Source organism: Sinocyclocheilus grahami, unplaced genomic scaffold (genome assembly GCF_001515645.1).
Source record: "Sinocyclocheilus grahami isolate Dianchi unplaced genomic scaffold, SAMN03320097.WGS_v1.1 scaffold718.1, whole genome shotgun sequence".
Classification (NCBI taxonomy): domain Eukaryota; kingdom Metazoa; phylum Chordata; class Actinopteri; order Cypriniformes; family Cyprinidae; genus Sinocyclocheilus; species Sinocyclocheilus grahami.
The window spans coordinates 96,969-113,157 of record NW_015505897.1 but is presented as its reverse complement, the minus strand read 5'-3'; the positions used below and the strand labels follow the sequence as shown (position 1 = coordinate 113,157).

The following is a 16,189-nucleotide window of genomic DNA, read 5'->3' as shown; positions in this document are numbered from 1 at the left end:
CAAAAAGGAAAATTCTGTCATTAAGAGAGCTCTCAGATTCCATCAAAAATAACTTAATTTGTTTTCCGAGGATGAACAAAGTTTCTTACGGGTTTGGAATGACAGGAGGGTGAGTAATTAATGACAGAATTTTCATTTTTGGGTGAACTATCCCTTTAATAAAAACACTTTTTATAGAAAGCTATTATGAATACAGTCTTCATCCCATGTGAAAGTACACCATTCAGATGACTCTTCACAAAAACACAATGTATTTCTAAAGGAATAGTTTACCCAAAAATGAAACCTCTCTCATTATTTACTCACCCTCCTGTCATTCCAAATCTGTATGGCTTCTTTCTCTTAACATAATAAGATGTTGGTACTCAAACCATTTTGATTACCATTGACTTCTATTGTATGGAGAGAGAAAAAACACTGATATTCTCAAAATATCTTTTTTATGTTCCAAAGAAAAAAAAATATTTGTAGCAATATTTGATTTTTGTGTGAACTATCCCTTTAATGTGTAACATTTTCTGCTGAATTCAAATAAGCTGTACATACATAATCTTCAATAATGGTTTCAAGTTCCACAGTGTGTTGGTGCTGTTACTTGCACACTGTTCTGACAAGCTCTGTATAATGATAATAGTGTTGTCTTCTGTATAATTGTGTGGATCTTTGATGCATAGTCTGCTGCGTCACATGCATGCAGTTGGAAATGGTTTTGGTAAGCATGACTGGACACCAATAATAAGCCAAAGACTTGGAGTGGATGAGCTGCAAACTCGAGGGAGCATATGTCAGGGTCTGTGCGTGCATGCGTGCGTGCTTGTGCTTGTGTGTGTGCGTGTGTGTGCGTGTGTGTGTGTGTGTGCAATGTGTGTTTTGCTGTGCCCTGTAGTTCTGGCAGGATTATTACTCATTTCAAGTAGAGGGTGTTTCTGCTTCTGGCCCTCAGCACCCTGGCATTGACACTCACACACCTTGATCCGAGCCCCAGGTCACCACACACCCACACTGATGAAATAATTAGTCTAACTGCTGATCCCGAATGATTCTAGCTGACCTTAAACCACCTAGTCCACACGAACATGTCCACACACACACACACACACACTTCCTTTTCTTTTTCCTTTTTGTACACACCTGCACTCTCTCCGTCTCCTCACACACACACACACACACACACACACACAAACACTTGTGACCTTGCCCTTCCTGTTTAAAATGGACTTGATTGGTCCTCATTGAGTCAGAAGTATTTTCCCTCTTCTTCAAGTCAAAAAACTGAAAGGAATAGTTCACCCAAAAATGAAAATTTGCTGAAAATTTACTCTCGGCCATCCTAGATGTAAACGAGTTTGTCTTTTCATAAGAACAGATTTGAAGAAATTGCATGAAGTATAACATCACTTCCTCACCAATGGATGCTCTGCAGTGAATGGGTGTCGTCAGAATGAGAGTCCAAACAGCTGATAGAAACATCACAATAATCCACACCACTCCAGTCCATCAATTAATGGCTTGTGAAGTGAAATGCTGAGTGTTTGTAATAAACAAATCCATCATTAAAATGTTTTTATCTTCAAACAGTTGCTTCCAGCTGTCCATAATATTGCTTTCTCCAAGTCGTCTCATTTAAATCAGGAGAGAAATATGCACAGATTCAGCACTGTTTGCAAACGAAAACAGTCCAAAATAGTTCTAAACAAATATGTTGGTGCATTTTAATGTGAGATGTAGCATTTGGACCAATCAGACACACAACTTTTTGTTATATTTAACATGCAGATTTACGTTACAAACTTATAGAATTGTACAGTAAGAAAGTTATTTCCCTTAACCAGGAAATTAACGTTCTTAGAATTGACAAGACAGTTGACCCTGAGAGGTCAGCTAAATATCTACAGCGGATCTAAAATATGAATAGTTAATTATAACTAGTTATGGTTAATTATTCATATTTCTGTCATGAGCTGATTCGTTACAGATTGGTGGAGAGAATGTGGGCTAACTTACAGTAAACCCGTTTTGTAATTCTTTAAACAAGTGCAAAACTCGTAACTCGTATGTAATGCAACAAGTCTTGAAGGCTGAAAGCACCACGTTCTAAAACTGTGGACAACTTTTTAAAATAGACAGACATTAAACTGCGTTAATTACACTGGCATGCATTGGTTACCGTGACAACAACTTGTCACAGGAAGCGCTAACTTCACATAGCACAACACGCCATGTTGTAAACAAACCACCTGAAGCAGCTAAGCTAACACGACTTAGCATAGTTTCATCTTAGGCTAAGCTACCAAATAGCTTTAACAATTAGGGGTTAACACTCTTTAATTGAAGCTTTTAAATACAGCATGTGTGTATGCAGTGTGAAGTAATTTGAATTTAACCTAATCCCTGGTTTCTGATTTTTCCATTTCTCTTCCTTCTTTTTCTTCTTTTTCTATGTTTCTCAATCTTCAATTCGTCTCAGCGAATGTAACTTTTTTTTTTACATGTTATCCCCCTTTTGTTTTGATGTTCTCTCTGAACCTCAAAAGGAACCCGTGACCCCGGAAGTGTGAGCAGACTCTTCCGGTTAATCTGACAACAGCACCCACTTCACAGACCTGTGTGTAAACAAAGAATTGCGTGTAACTAACGCTAACTCTTAAGCTAAGCCCTTTACCTCAACTGCTAGCTGTTAGCATCTGACTAACGCTTAGATAGGCGTGTAAAGTGTAACTTTCTAACCACACCTCTCTCTCCCTCTCTCTCTCCCTCTCTCTCCGTCACTCCTGGTGTCACTTCCTGTTGATGCCATCACAGGTCCCTGTGGTCCCTACCCACATACTGTAGTTTTACTTGTGTTATTGTTTATTTATTTTTTGACTTTATTCTACCTTTTTTTATTATTTTTTTTATTGCATTTATTTACATTTGTTTAGCACAAATGTACCAATTCAGCTACATGGATTTGTATTAAATTTGAGATTTAATTAAATCAAAAAAATATATATATATTTATTTTTTTATTTTTTATTTTATTTATTTATTGATTTTCTTTCCCTGTTAATTTCCTACAGCTCTTAGGACCCCTTTTTTATTTTATTTTACTTTTGGTTGTTGTGTTTTACTTTTACCTTATTTTAGTTACAGGTTTTAGATCTGCTGAATATTGCAAAGTGTCCATAAAATGCATTCTTTATGCCTCTTTCTGTATTGAGTTAAACTTTAACCCTTTCCTATACCAACTGTATGTATGTGTGTGTGTGTGTGTGTATGTATGTGTATGTTAGACCAGTTCATGTGTGTATGTAGGATGTTAGACCAGTTTATGTGTTTATGTAGTATGTTAGACTAGTTTAAGTGTATCACACTTGACGTGTTCATTGTTTGCTCATAACCGGAGTCACTAATCATGCAGATTTACGCTACAAGCTTTTGTAGAATTGTACAGTAAGAAAGTTATTTCCCTTAACCAGGAAATTAACGTTCTTAGAATTGACAAGACAGTTGACCCTGAGAGGTCAGCTAAATATCTACAGCAGATCTAAAATATGAATAGTTAATTATAACTAGTTATGGTTAATTATTCATATTTCCTGTCATGAGCTGATTCGTTACAGAGAGGACAACAGAAGATGGACATTTTCACTAGAGGATGTGTTATTATGGATTATAGACTCAGATGTTGGCCAGAAGCAACGATTTGAATTTAAAAACGTCTGACAGCACCAATTCACTGCAGAGAATCCATTGTAATACAAAATGTATCTATATCAGTTCTAAGGAAGAAACAAACTCATCTACATCTTGGATGGACTGAGGGTAAGTAAACTCTCAGCAGATTTTTCCTTATAGGGTGAACTGTCCCTATAACTGTCCCTTTGTGTAAGCGACCACTAATTATGTGCTGAAGGAGAAAAGAGCAAGGGAGTTGTCTTGAAGGGGCTTGTTGTGTTATTTTGTCTTGGAAATTCCCCAAACGCTCAGCTGGGTCTAGCCAAGGAGAGAGGCAGAGGACGAGCGCGCCGCTACAGCTGTTGTGATGTCAGCAGTGCAGGGACGAGCAGGTGTTCTGCCAAGGAAACCCGCCTCTCGTGCTGACCTGGGGTCAGTCTGCTGTCAGTCTTGTAATGGCCTCCGTGAGTACAGCAGTGTGCTGGGCTGTTCTCAGACCTGTGCTTGAGGAAGTTTCGTAAAGTATCTCAAGTGGTTAAAGGAAGAAAACACGGCTGCTTGCTTTATTTTTAGGGCTGTCAAATACAAGGTGTTATTGCTGGCCTCTGCAATTACAATCTCATTAGATCTCATTACAACACAACAGCATGTTTTTGCTCTTTGAAATGCATTGCAATTAATTTGACTAATCATTATGCAGTGAAATATACTGCAAGAAAACCTTCTGTTTATTTATCCCCTATTTATTAGCTAACAAATCATTCATTTAATTTTCTCCCATCTTGAAGTTCATCGGATGTCTTCCTCATGCCCCCGTCATTCTGCAAGCTTGTCAATGCTCACTGGTGTGTTAAACCCACTCTTAGTAAGCAGTTTTTTGATTGCTTCATACCTGTGCACACATCTATCCAGCTACATCAAAGTCTTATACTGGCTTTTTTAGAGGAAATTCTCATTGACGTTTTGCTGCAGACTTACATGAAATCAATTCACCCCTACTAGTTACAGATTTTACAGCCGCAGCAGTGAAAAGTTAATGTGAAAGCAAGCACTTTTCACTGTATGTGTGTCTGAGTGTGTATGTGTGGTGCTCTGAAGAAGATTTTATGGTTCTGACATGATTGCCATAGTCTCAGTCTTTCTTCTTATCCCTCTATTGTTTCTTCTGTCATCCATTTTTTTACTTTCTTCTTTTCCATCTTTCTTTACACTCAGGTTCCAAAATGAACACTCAATAAATGCCAAATTAGTGAGTAAATATTGGCTATAGTGAATAAATGTTAATAAACGGTCACCACTTATGATCTGCAACATAATACTTTGTCATAAATTGTTTTATTTGAATTGTGAGAATAATAGTCTGGCCCTTAATGATGCCAACTAAATAATAGATAGATAGATAGATAGATAGATAGATAGATAGATAGATAGATAGATAGACATACATAATCAAATGTATGATTAAAATGATAGAATAAAAGTCAGTAATTTACTCTTGAAATCAATAAATAAATAGAAACATAAATTAAGTTAATGTGAAAGCAAGCACTTTTCACTGTATGTGTGTCTGAGTGTGTATGTGTGGTGCTCTGAAGAAGATTTTATGGTTCTGACATGATTGCCATAGTCTCAGTCTTTCTTCTTATCCCTCTATTGTTTCTTCTGTCATCCATTTTTTTACTTTCTTCTTTTCCATCTTTCTTTACACTCAGGTTCCAAAATGAACACTCAATAAATGCCAAATTAGTGAGTAAATATTGGCTATAGTGAATAAATGTTAATAAACGGTCACCACTTATGATCTGCAACATAATACTTTGTCATAAATTGTTTTATTTGAATTGTGAGAATAATAGTCTGGCCCTTAATGATGCCAACTAAATAATAGATAGATAGATAGATAGATAGATAGATAGATAGATAGATAGATAGATAGATAGATAGATAGATAGATAGATAGATAGATAGATAGATAGATAGATGGATAGATAGATAGATAGATGGTCATTCATAATCAATAGTATGAATTAAATGTAAGAAAAATAGTCTGTACTTTACTGATGAAAGCTAAAAATAAATAGGAACATAAATTCTATATTTTGCATGAATTTTATTCAAAAATTATAAGACCAATATTTGTCTATTACATTTATTTGTTTGTTTGTTAATTCGTCTGTTCATTCATTCATTCAATTATTTAAATTTGATTTTAAATGTTCTCAATCAGTGTCTTAACAGGGCTGGACTGGTAATCGGGCATACCGGGCATTTTCCCGGTGGGCCGACGCAGTTAAGGGGCCTACAGAAGGTGTTTTTTTTTGCTAAGGACCATCATGCACGGACAGCGAGCAGCCAGTGGCCCATTGGTTTGTCTCCTGTATTGACAGCGTAAACCAATCACAATGCGCTATAGATGAAGCGATGAAGTATTTTGCTCCGCCTATATAAAGATCGCTTCACCCCAATTTCTTCCTCGTCAGCTTTTCCCACGTTTTCACAGCAGCATTATCAAGAACAGGCTTGCTCTTCGGTGAGTGATGCGGGCCAAAGAGCCAGGCAGGAGGAGAGGAGAGTAGTTGAATCTGTAAAGTGCTTGATAGAGACTCGCAGCAGAGGCAGGCATCTAACCAATCCTAATGTGTGTGCGCGCCATGAGTGTAGAATACGAAAACACTTTTTAATAAAATGTAAATTTGTCCCCCGCGATTTTTTTGGCCAAGTCAAGTGTGTTCATAGAGGTTTCCATGGGCCAATGCGAATAAATCTAGATTTAAATTAAAAAAGACACGATATTGTCGGACCTGACATTTTATTCTTATCCAAAACAACTATGCAATGATACCTATCTACACTACCAGTTAAAAAACAAATTGAACAGTAAGACTTTTTATGTTTTTTTTAAAGAATTCTCTTCTGCTCACCAAACCTGCATTTATTTGATCCAAAGTACAGCAAGAGCAGTAATATTGTGAAATATATTTACAATTTAAAATAACTGCTTTCTATTTAAATATATTATAAAATGTAATTTATTTCTGTGATCAAAGCTAAATTTTCAGCATCATTCCTCCAGTCTTCAGTGTCACATGATCCTTCAGAGATCATTCTAATATGCTGATTTGCTGCTCAAGAAACATTTCTGATTATTATTATTATTATTATCAATATTTAAAATAGTTGAGTACATTTCTTTCAGTATTCTTTGATGAATAGAAAGATCCAAAGATCGGCATTTATCTGAAATAAAAAGCTTTTGTAACATTATACACTATTCCATTCAAAAGCTTTGAGTCAGTTTTTAAGAAATTATAGAAATTTATACTTTTAGCAAGGATGCTTTAAATTGATCAAAAATGATGATAAAGACATTTATAATGTTACAAAATATTTCTATTTCAGATAAATGCTGTTCTGCTGAACTTTCTATTCATCAAAGAAATCTGAAAAATTTCTACTCGGCTGTTTTCAACATAACAATAATAAATTGAGCAGCAAATCAGCATATTAGAATGATTTCTGAAACATCATGTGACACTGAAGACTGGAGTAATGATGCTGAAAAGTCAGCTTTGAAATCACAGGAATACATTACATTTTAAAATATATTCAAATAGAAAACAGTTATTTTAAATAGTAAAAATATTTCACAATATTACTGCTCTTGCTGTACTTTGTATCAAATAAATGCAGGCTTGGTGAGCAGAAGAGACTTCTTTAAAAAACATTAAAGATCTTACTGTTCAAAAACTTTTGACTGGGAGTGTATATCTTATAATATATATATAGAAGTGGTGGTGGGCCGCCTGGACCAAAAAATGCCAGGGATGATTTTTTTGTCCCAGTCCAGCCCTGCTTAAAGTATTACCGAATTTTCTGAAATCTTCAGTATTCTGTCAATATTTACTCACCCCTTTGTTGTTTTAAACCCATATGCTGTTATGAAACACAAGAGCAGGATTTTTTGAAGTATCTTTATGTAGATGGGTTCTATTCAACTAGAGTTCATAGTGTTCTCATCTGTCATGCTCCAAAAGGGACAACAAAAAGAGCAGTCCATATGTCACTGTTTTCAAAGTCTGAAAAAGCATTCTTTGTGTTCCACTAAAAAAAGCAAAGGTGTGCAGCTTTGTAATGATATGACTAAGTAAATAATGAGGAGATATATATTTGTGAGTGAGCTGTCCCTTTAAATGTTGGTGGAAATGTTGTGCCTGTCTAAGAGGCTGATGAGGCAGCTCTCCTGTCAAAATGCCAGTCCTCCCTCCTGATTGCTAGGGGATTCAGATTATTCAGCAGACTCTCAAGCATCCGGCATCTTCATTAGTTCATGCAACATACAACATGTCAAAAATCCTTCTGTAATAATCAGATTTCCCTAAATCGCACAATCCTAGATTAAAAAGGCAGGGGAGAGAGGAAAAAAGAAAGTGAGAGAAACTGTGCTATGGTGTGTAAAACTTGTGTTTTTTAAGCCAGTGAAAGTGGCTGAGCAGTGAAGACAAGTTATGGGTACACTCACTGAGCCTTGTGTGCTGCTCTGACACCTGCTGGAGTTTCAGAGCACTGCAGGATGGGAACCAAAAACACAACAGAGGTGGAATAGAGACTGCTAGAGGTCAACCTAATCCCTCTTCTCCTTTATGGAGAACAGATTTCTCTTCATGTTGCATAAGAAATAGCTATTTTTATGGTTTAATGCCACCTGATTAAGTAGACGACCTTAGTTTGCCTCCAAAGGGCCCAGGATAACATTGTCCCGTCCTGATGACGGCTCTGCCTATGCAGGGGCTCCTAATTATTGTCAAATTGAGAAGAAGTCAGCAGGTATTATACATGACTGTTTCTCAAGTGTTTTAGAATTTCCCCGCATCTAATTTTATTGCACAGACACACACTCATACTCCATCATCTTCTGTCAACTGGAAACTCCAATTCAATTAAATTTGACAATTAATTAATTAAAGTTGGCAGAGCTCTTTACACTGAATGGTGTTTAATGTCCAGTTCAAGCCTACACTCTTAAAAATAAAGGTGCTTCAAAAGATTCTTAAAGCGATGCCATAGAAGAACCATTTTTGGTTCGACAAAGAACCATTCAGTCAAAGGTTCTTTAAAGAACCATCTCTTTCTTACCTTTTTATAATCTGAAGAACCTTCTTTCGCCCCAAAGAACCTTTTGTCAAACAGAAAGGTTCTTCAGATGTTAAAGGTTCTTTATGGAACCATTTAGACAAAAAGGTTCTTCTATGGCATCGTGAAGCACCTTTATTTTTAAGAGTGTAGATGAACGTTGGAAAAAAATATGTCTACTAAAAAGTATTATACGCCTCCTATAAATGCAATTACATTTCATTATTCATAATTAAATGTATTATATTAATGAATTGTATTCATTATTTTAAGTTAGAATTTAAAATACTTCCTGTATTATATTCATATTTACATAATTATTAAAATGAACGATTATTATTATTAATGAAATGCTTTATTTCATTGCATGCTTTAAGACAGGAGAAAATATCAAAAGCATCAGGAAGATCAAAAGCATAAATGACAGTGATGTAATTTGAGATGCAATTAAACCTGAAAAAAAAAGCTATTTGAAAGCTAAAAGCTATACTGAGCTATTTTTAAGGTGTTCACGGACACTGAAAAATAATTTATTATATTAACGCGTTCATTTATAATTTTAAATCACTTTAAATATTTAATGTGTTATTGTTATTTATATCATTATTATTATTATTCATGACATGCCTATCTTTAATAGCACACTTTTAAGACAGGAGCAAGATTATCAAATGCATCAGGAAAGATCAAATGCCCAAATGGCCACAGTTTAATTACAGATATGCAATTAAACCAGGTAAATTATGATTCTGCTTTATGAAGAAGGCTTAATTTTTCTTTGGTGACTGAGAGGAGTGTTTCAAAACAAACACATTAGAGCAAGAGAGAGAGGAAGAGGAGTAAACCCCTTATTCAGCTGCTCTGCTCACCAGTCACACCAAGGATCCCAATCAATCCTGGAAATTGGTTTGTTCCCTGACAAGGTTACGAAATGACAGGGTGGTAGAGAGAGAGAGAGAAAGAGAGAGAGAGAGAATAAAAGAGAGATGTTGGTGTTTGCTTACTGACAGGCTGCTACCTCCAGCAGGGAGTTTGGCTGTGTTTGGGCTTGTGGCAGCGATTACACTGCAACACTTATGTTCACCTGAACAGAACGCATGTGTTTCATAAATATGTAATAAGAAAGTGTAGTGTAATGGGATTTGGCTTTCCTCATTTACTGTTCCTCAGTACACTATCCTGAAATGTCAATGTGAGGCCCATTTTCCTCCTGTCCCAGCTGAACTCAGTATACAGGCTACATATAAACATACAATAACAGTCAGCGGATGCAGTCTGTTATTTTGGTTAACTCATTGTCGGGGTATATGTGTGTATCTCTGTTACAGGAACATTTCACGCCGGAGTGCAAGTTTAAGGAGTGTGTGTTTGAGAACTATTATGTCACATACTCCTCGATCTTGTACCGTCAAACGCAGTCGGGTCGGGCCTGGTACATTGGCATTAACCGGGACGGACAGGTCATGAAAGGAAATCGGGTCAAAAAGACTAAAGGAGCAGCCCACTTCCTGCCCAAGCTCATAGAGGGTATGTTTTTATTCATAATAATAATAATAATTTATTTGTTGTATGTGGACAGTGCAATGCAAAAGTTTGGGATCTGTGAGATTTTTTTTTTGAAAGATTTTTGAAATAAGTATCTTATGCACACCAAATCTGCATATAAATATATTTTATATTTTCTTTAAATACAGTAAAAACAGTAATATTGTGAAATAGTATTACCATTTTATATAACTGTTTTCTATTTTAATATATTTTAAAATTTAATGTATTCCTGTGATGGCAAAGCTGAAGCAAGTCTTCAGAGTCACACAATTATATTTTGTGGAATCCATGATACTTTTTATTTACATATTATTTTAAACTTTCAATTCATCAAAGAATCTTTAGGATGAATATAAAGTTTAAAATAATAGGATATATATGATATTTAAGTATTTTGTAGCATTATAAATGTCATTACTGTCACTTTTGAATAATTTAGTGCATCCTTTCTGAATAAAATTATTAATTTCTTTCAAAAACTTTCACTGACCCAAAAATGCATGAATCATCATTGATCATGTTGTGCCAAACCTGTATGACTTACTTTCTTCTTTGGAGCATGAAGATATTAGTTAAGAAGACATTAGCTATGTCCAGGTCAAAAAACTTGGATTGATTGTATGGACAAAAGAATGCAGAGATATTTTCAGATATTTATAGTTTTGAATGAGGGTGAGTTAATGTGACAGAATTGTCTTTTTGGGGGTGTACTGTGCCTTTAAGTGTCTTTCTTTTTCCAGTTGCCATGTACAGGGAACCATCGCTACATGACGTTGCTGAGCAAAGCCCACCTAGGAAAACGGCCAAAACATCAGACTTCCCCGTCCATAAAAACAGCAAGAAAGACCAAGTGCTTCCCGCCTCCACAGCCTCCTAGCGGCACTAGAAGACACTCTTCGTTTGCACGGACACGCCATGAACGCCAACAGTGGCACAGGAGGTTTGGTACAAACAATGTTTGTTGGCCCTCCACCGGCCCTCAGAACTTTGATATTTCCAACAATGAATCAGGGCTCAAAAGACCCTTGCCGACAAGTCTAATGCCCACCGCACTTCCTTTTGGTCTCCCCTGCTCCTTAATCAAGGGAATACCGAGCAATAATAACCGCACTGGTCTGGGGTCAGAATGTGACGGCATCGCTTTTGTGAGAACAGCAACTCCTAAAAGAAAGGATCTTTGTCTTCCTCTCCTTTTTTAGTATTTCAAGAAGAAACACTTCCTCTTGTGAAGCAATTCGTGCTTGACATTTAAACCCTCCGTTTCCTTTGTTCAAGCATTCATAGATTCCCCGAAATCTGTTTTCTTTTCTTTCTTTTTTTTTACAGAGATCCCCCGTCATCTCTAAGCCTTGTTTGTAATCTCCTCTCGCTTCTCTACCTCTTCTGCACTTTGATTAGCTTGAGACACAGAGGCTATTTTTCACTTCACAACACAGGAAAAGCCCCGCACACTCTCCCGGGGACCATTAAGGATGCCACCACATACTCACACACACACACACACACACACCAAATAACTAAATAAATAAAACTTCCCCTTCTCTTTGGATGAGGATGTTTAGAGTCATTGTACCTTAGGCAGTGCAAACCTTTCTCTGCTCATCGGCTCCTGCGCTGATGAGTCTGTGGAGGCTGGACGTGTGAGTGTGTGTGTGTGTGTGTGTGTGCGGTGAACAGTAATACAATATAATTTGTAAGATGACTCATAACAGAGGCAGTAGGGCGGCATTATTGTTTCTTTTTGTTGTGAGAAGTCGTTGTTTATCTCATTGCAATATGCCCAGAGAGCAATATCGGTACAGCTGCACTCTTTCTCCTCTCTTTTTAGCATGTGTGTTGCTTTCGAGCAGGGTTTCTCAAAGTAGATATGCTGACTACTGTGGCTGCAAGTTTCCCAAAGTTCATGTCCCTACATTCAATTTAATTCTATTACATTTGCCTGAGAGCAAAGGCACTTCACCCAGCCAAATGAAACAACACAAGTGCTGAAAAAGGTCCAATTCTGCTTCATTTTCTTCTGAAAAAATTGGGGAATGGACCCCGGAGGAGCTCAAAGGGAGTCATTTTGGGAAACCTTGCACAGAGAGTCCAAACAGACCTGTAACTTCTCACCTCCAGAGGTGTTGAGAATATCAGTATGTAAATGAAAATGTGTTCTAAGTGCTATGAGGAACCTGATGACACATCGCACTTCTGCCTTTGCAGTAATATTTCTAATAATGTTTTCATGCATAACACCTACATTATGGAAATATGATTTAATAATACACTACCGTTCAAAAGTTTGGGGTTGGTAAGTTTTTTTTTAAATGTTTTTGAAAGTCTCTTATGCTCACCAATGCATTTATTTGATGAAATATACAGTACTGCTTAATATTTTGCTGCTTAATATAATGCTACATTTCAGGAATCTTTGAAAATTCTAAAGAATAGGTTTTTTTTTGTAACAGTCTTCTTTCCTCTTCTTTCACTTTTGATTAATTTTATGCACCCTTGCTGAATAAAAGTATTAATTTCTTTATATATATATATATATATATATATATATAGAACGGTAGTGTATATTGTTACATTATACAGAGATGCAAACAGGTAAGAGGGAAAACAGGTGAGAACATTGCACGGATCGGGGGCATGCTCCACACAGAAGTTCTTTTAAAGGTATTTGCTTTACATGCTCACTTGTAGTTACTTTTAGGTTGTTGTTTTTTTTTGTATTTTTTTATTATCTTATATGTCCAAAACTGTATTTTTTCGCAATAAAAAATAGATAAATAAAAAAAAATAACACCTTGTTGCAACATTTTACAAAAATCAAGACTGAATATATTTGGTCAAAATCCAATGTTATAAAAGATGCAGTGCTATGCAGGCTTTTACTGACCCCAAACTTTTAAATGGTAGTGTATAATATAATTTTGGAGGTAGAAAATGTTCCCTATTTAAATACATAATTATTAGGGTGCCTTGCAGGGAGTATTTTAGCTGGCTTTTGATTTTTAGTCTAATGTTTTTTTGGTTCCAGTATAGTTATATCAGAGTACATTCCCTTGCTGGTTATATATTCACTGTGATATCAAGTGCAAAGCTTAAACTAAGTGCAAAAAATCAAACTTTTCTCCTGCTGAGTGGAATCATTTCTCATACCGTGCACCTGGTGTTGAGGAAATTATATGTGTGATCATTCTAGATTCAGTCCCCTGCAACAATGCTTTATTAGGAGAAACAAAGTTATTAAGACCAAAGTGGAAATAGCTAAATACATTTTAGACTTTGTGAATATTTACTAGATCGGGATGTCAATCTTTCCCAGATTACAGTTTCCTTACTGCAAATCACAGCAGCACCCCGCAGGTAATTCACAATCCCCCATTACAGAAGTTGGTGCTTGCGGTTAACGTCCCGAGCAGATTGTTTTTCAGAGGGGCTGAATCAAAATGCTCTGCATCTCATACTGTAGCTTCTGGGTACATCTTGATTTTCTTCATAAACTATAATTTGTTTTGCAAGTAGCAATGCTCATCTCAGACTCTAGCTTTTCTTAAAGGGGTCCTATTATGCTCTTTTACAAAGTCTTGATTTTGTTTTAGGGGTGTACTAGGACAGGCTCTCAGGTTGTTCGAAAAACACATTATTTTTCACATATTTTACATTATTACAACACCTCTCTCCTCAGTCTGGCATGAACGGCTCAAATAGTTCCTGTATCAAATGAAGCCCCGCGTTCTGAAATACGATATGTGTTGTAATTGGTTAGCTGGGCCAGTGTGTGCTGTGATTGGTTAGCTGGGTCAGTGTGTGCTGTGATCGGTTAGCTGGGTCCGTGTGTGCTGTGATCGGTTAGCTGGGTCCGTGTGTGCTGTGATCGGTTAGCTGGGTCCGTGTGTGCTGTGATCGGTTAGCTGGGTCCGTGTGTGCTGTGATCGGTTAGCTGGGTCCGTGTGTGCTGTGATCGGTTAGCTGGGTCCGTGTGTGCTGTGATCGGTTAGCTGGGTCCGTGTGTGCTGTGATCGGTTAGCTGGGTCCGTGTGTGCTGTGATCGGTTAGCTGGGTCCGTGTGTGCTGTGATCGGTTAGCTGGGTCCGTGTGTGCTGTGATCGGTTAGCTGGGTCCGTGTGTGCTGTGATCGGTTAGCTGGGTCCGTGTGTGCTGTGATCGGTTAGCTGGGTCCGTGTGTGCTGTGATCGGTTAGCTGGGTCCGTGTGTGCTGTGATCGGTTAGCTGGGTCCGTGTGTGCTGTGATCGGTTAGCTGGGTCCGTGTGTGCTGTGATCGGTTAGCTGGGTCCGTGTGTGCTGTGATCGGTTAGCTGGGTCCGTGTGTGCTGTGATCGGTTAGCTGGGTCCGTGTGTGCTGTGATCGGTTAGCTGGGTCCGTGTGTGCTGTGATCGGTTAGCTGGGTCCGTGTGTGCTGTGATCGGTTAGCTGGGTCCGTGTGTGCTGTGATCGGTTAGCTGGGTCCGTGTGTGCTGTGATCGGTTAGCTGGGTCCGTGTGTGCTGTGATCGGTTAGCTGGGTCCGTGTGTGCTGTGATCGGTTAGCTGGGTCCGTGTGTGCTGTGATCGGTTAGCTGGGTCCGTGTGTGCTGTGATCGGTTAGCTGGGTCAGTGTGTGTTGTGATTGGCAGCACTCGGCACCTGGTCTGGAAATGTCATGCCCCTTACCATAGCCACCTGCGAGATTCAGTGTAAATATTGCATCAATATCAATTAAATTTGAGCGTGATTTAAACCCGGATGATTGTAACCACTCTAAGTTCGTCTGCCTTGGGAAAGCTAGCGTGTCTCCGACATAGTGATAACACTCATTGCCTTCTCTAGTGCAGCTCAACCAGGTCTCGTCCCATTCGTCGATATTTGTGATATCACAAATCCCAGAAAATATGCGTTGTAGTCCAAACGAGTCGTTCATTGTAGTTTTTGAAAAGTGATTTCTGTTCAATAAAAAATCTCCTTTTGAAGTGGACTTTGAACTTTGTAACTTTGCAGATCTTTTTTTATGCTCAAACAGCAACATTACAGACTAACTAAAGTTGAAAAAGTGAAAAAGCATAATAGGACCCCTTTAAGTCTTGCATTGTCCACATCATTTAAATTTGAGCTTCTATATTATCTGAAGGGCTATTTACATAAAGTTTTGCAGGTCTATAATGCTGTAATCACAGACAAGAAAAAGTCAACAGAGGCGCTATAAGACAAAAGACTTCTGAATTAGCAATGCCACGCTGAAACAAAATCCAGCAGGTCAGACCGCAAAGGTTAAATAAATGATAAAGGCAATGTCGTATGAAGCCACAACTGTGCTTTGATTAGCATCCCATGGTTAATTCATTCAGTTTAATCACAATTAGACCATGAAATTGATAGTTACTTTTAAATGTCTCACTTCTAGCCTTTCACACTTCTAAATGTCACGGAAGGACTTGTGGTAACTTGCTCAATAAAAAGGCTCTTGTGTTTGTAAGGGCTTTCTAATCCAATATAAAAGAGATATTTCTACTGCTCATTACTTCAAATGTGTCTAACTGACACTTAACTTATTATAATAACATCATAATGGTTTGCTTTAGATCAGTTTGAGATGATTGTGAACATGTGTACAGCATAATGTTAGAGAAAAGAAAAGAAAATTGGTCACTTTCTTTGCTTTGATGTATTTGGCATGCACATAAGGGCCAGATCGGGTGGTTTAACAATTATTTTAATGAAACCACTCTCTGTGCACAGCTAAGTGCTTCTCTCTCAAGTTCACTGCTATTTTTCAGCGATAAACACAGAGGCCAGAAGATGAAAGCTAAGGGCTAATGCTTTTCAGAAGAGCCAAGGCATTAAAACACTGTATGTGTCTACGTAGAT

At 37.5% G+C, this 16,189-nt stretch overlaps 1 protein-coding gene across 1 annotated transcript in view; it reads left to right on the top strand.

Moving 5' to 3' along the window:
* The window catches only part of fgf11a (fibroblast growth factor 11a), a 64,019-nt gene extending 52,395 nt beyond the window's left edge, over positions 1-11,624 (top strand). The window contains exons 4-5 of the mRNA XM_016244427.1: positions 10,116-10,314; positions 11,076-11,624. Coding sequence (XP_016099913.1) covers positions 10,116-10,314; positions 11,076-11,212 — 336 coding nt within the window. The 3' untranslated portion in view covers positions 11,213-11,624. The remainder of the gene's footprint in view (positions 1-10,115; positions 10,315-11,075) is intronic.
* Positions 11,625-16,189: the final 4,565 nt, after the last annotated feature.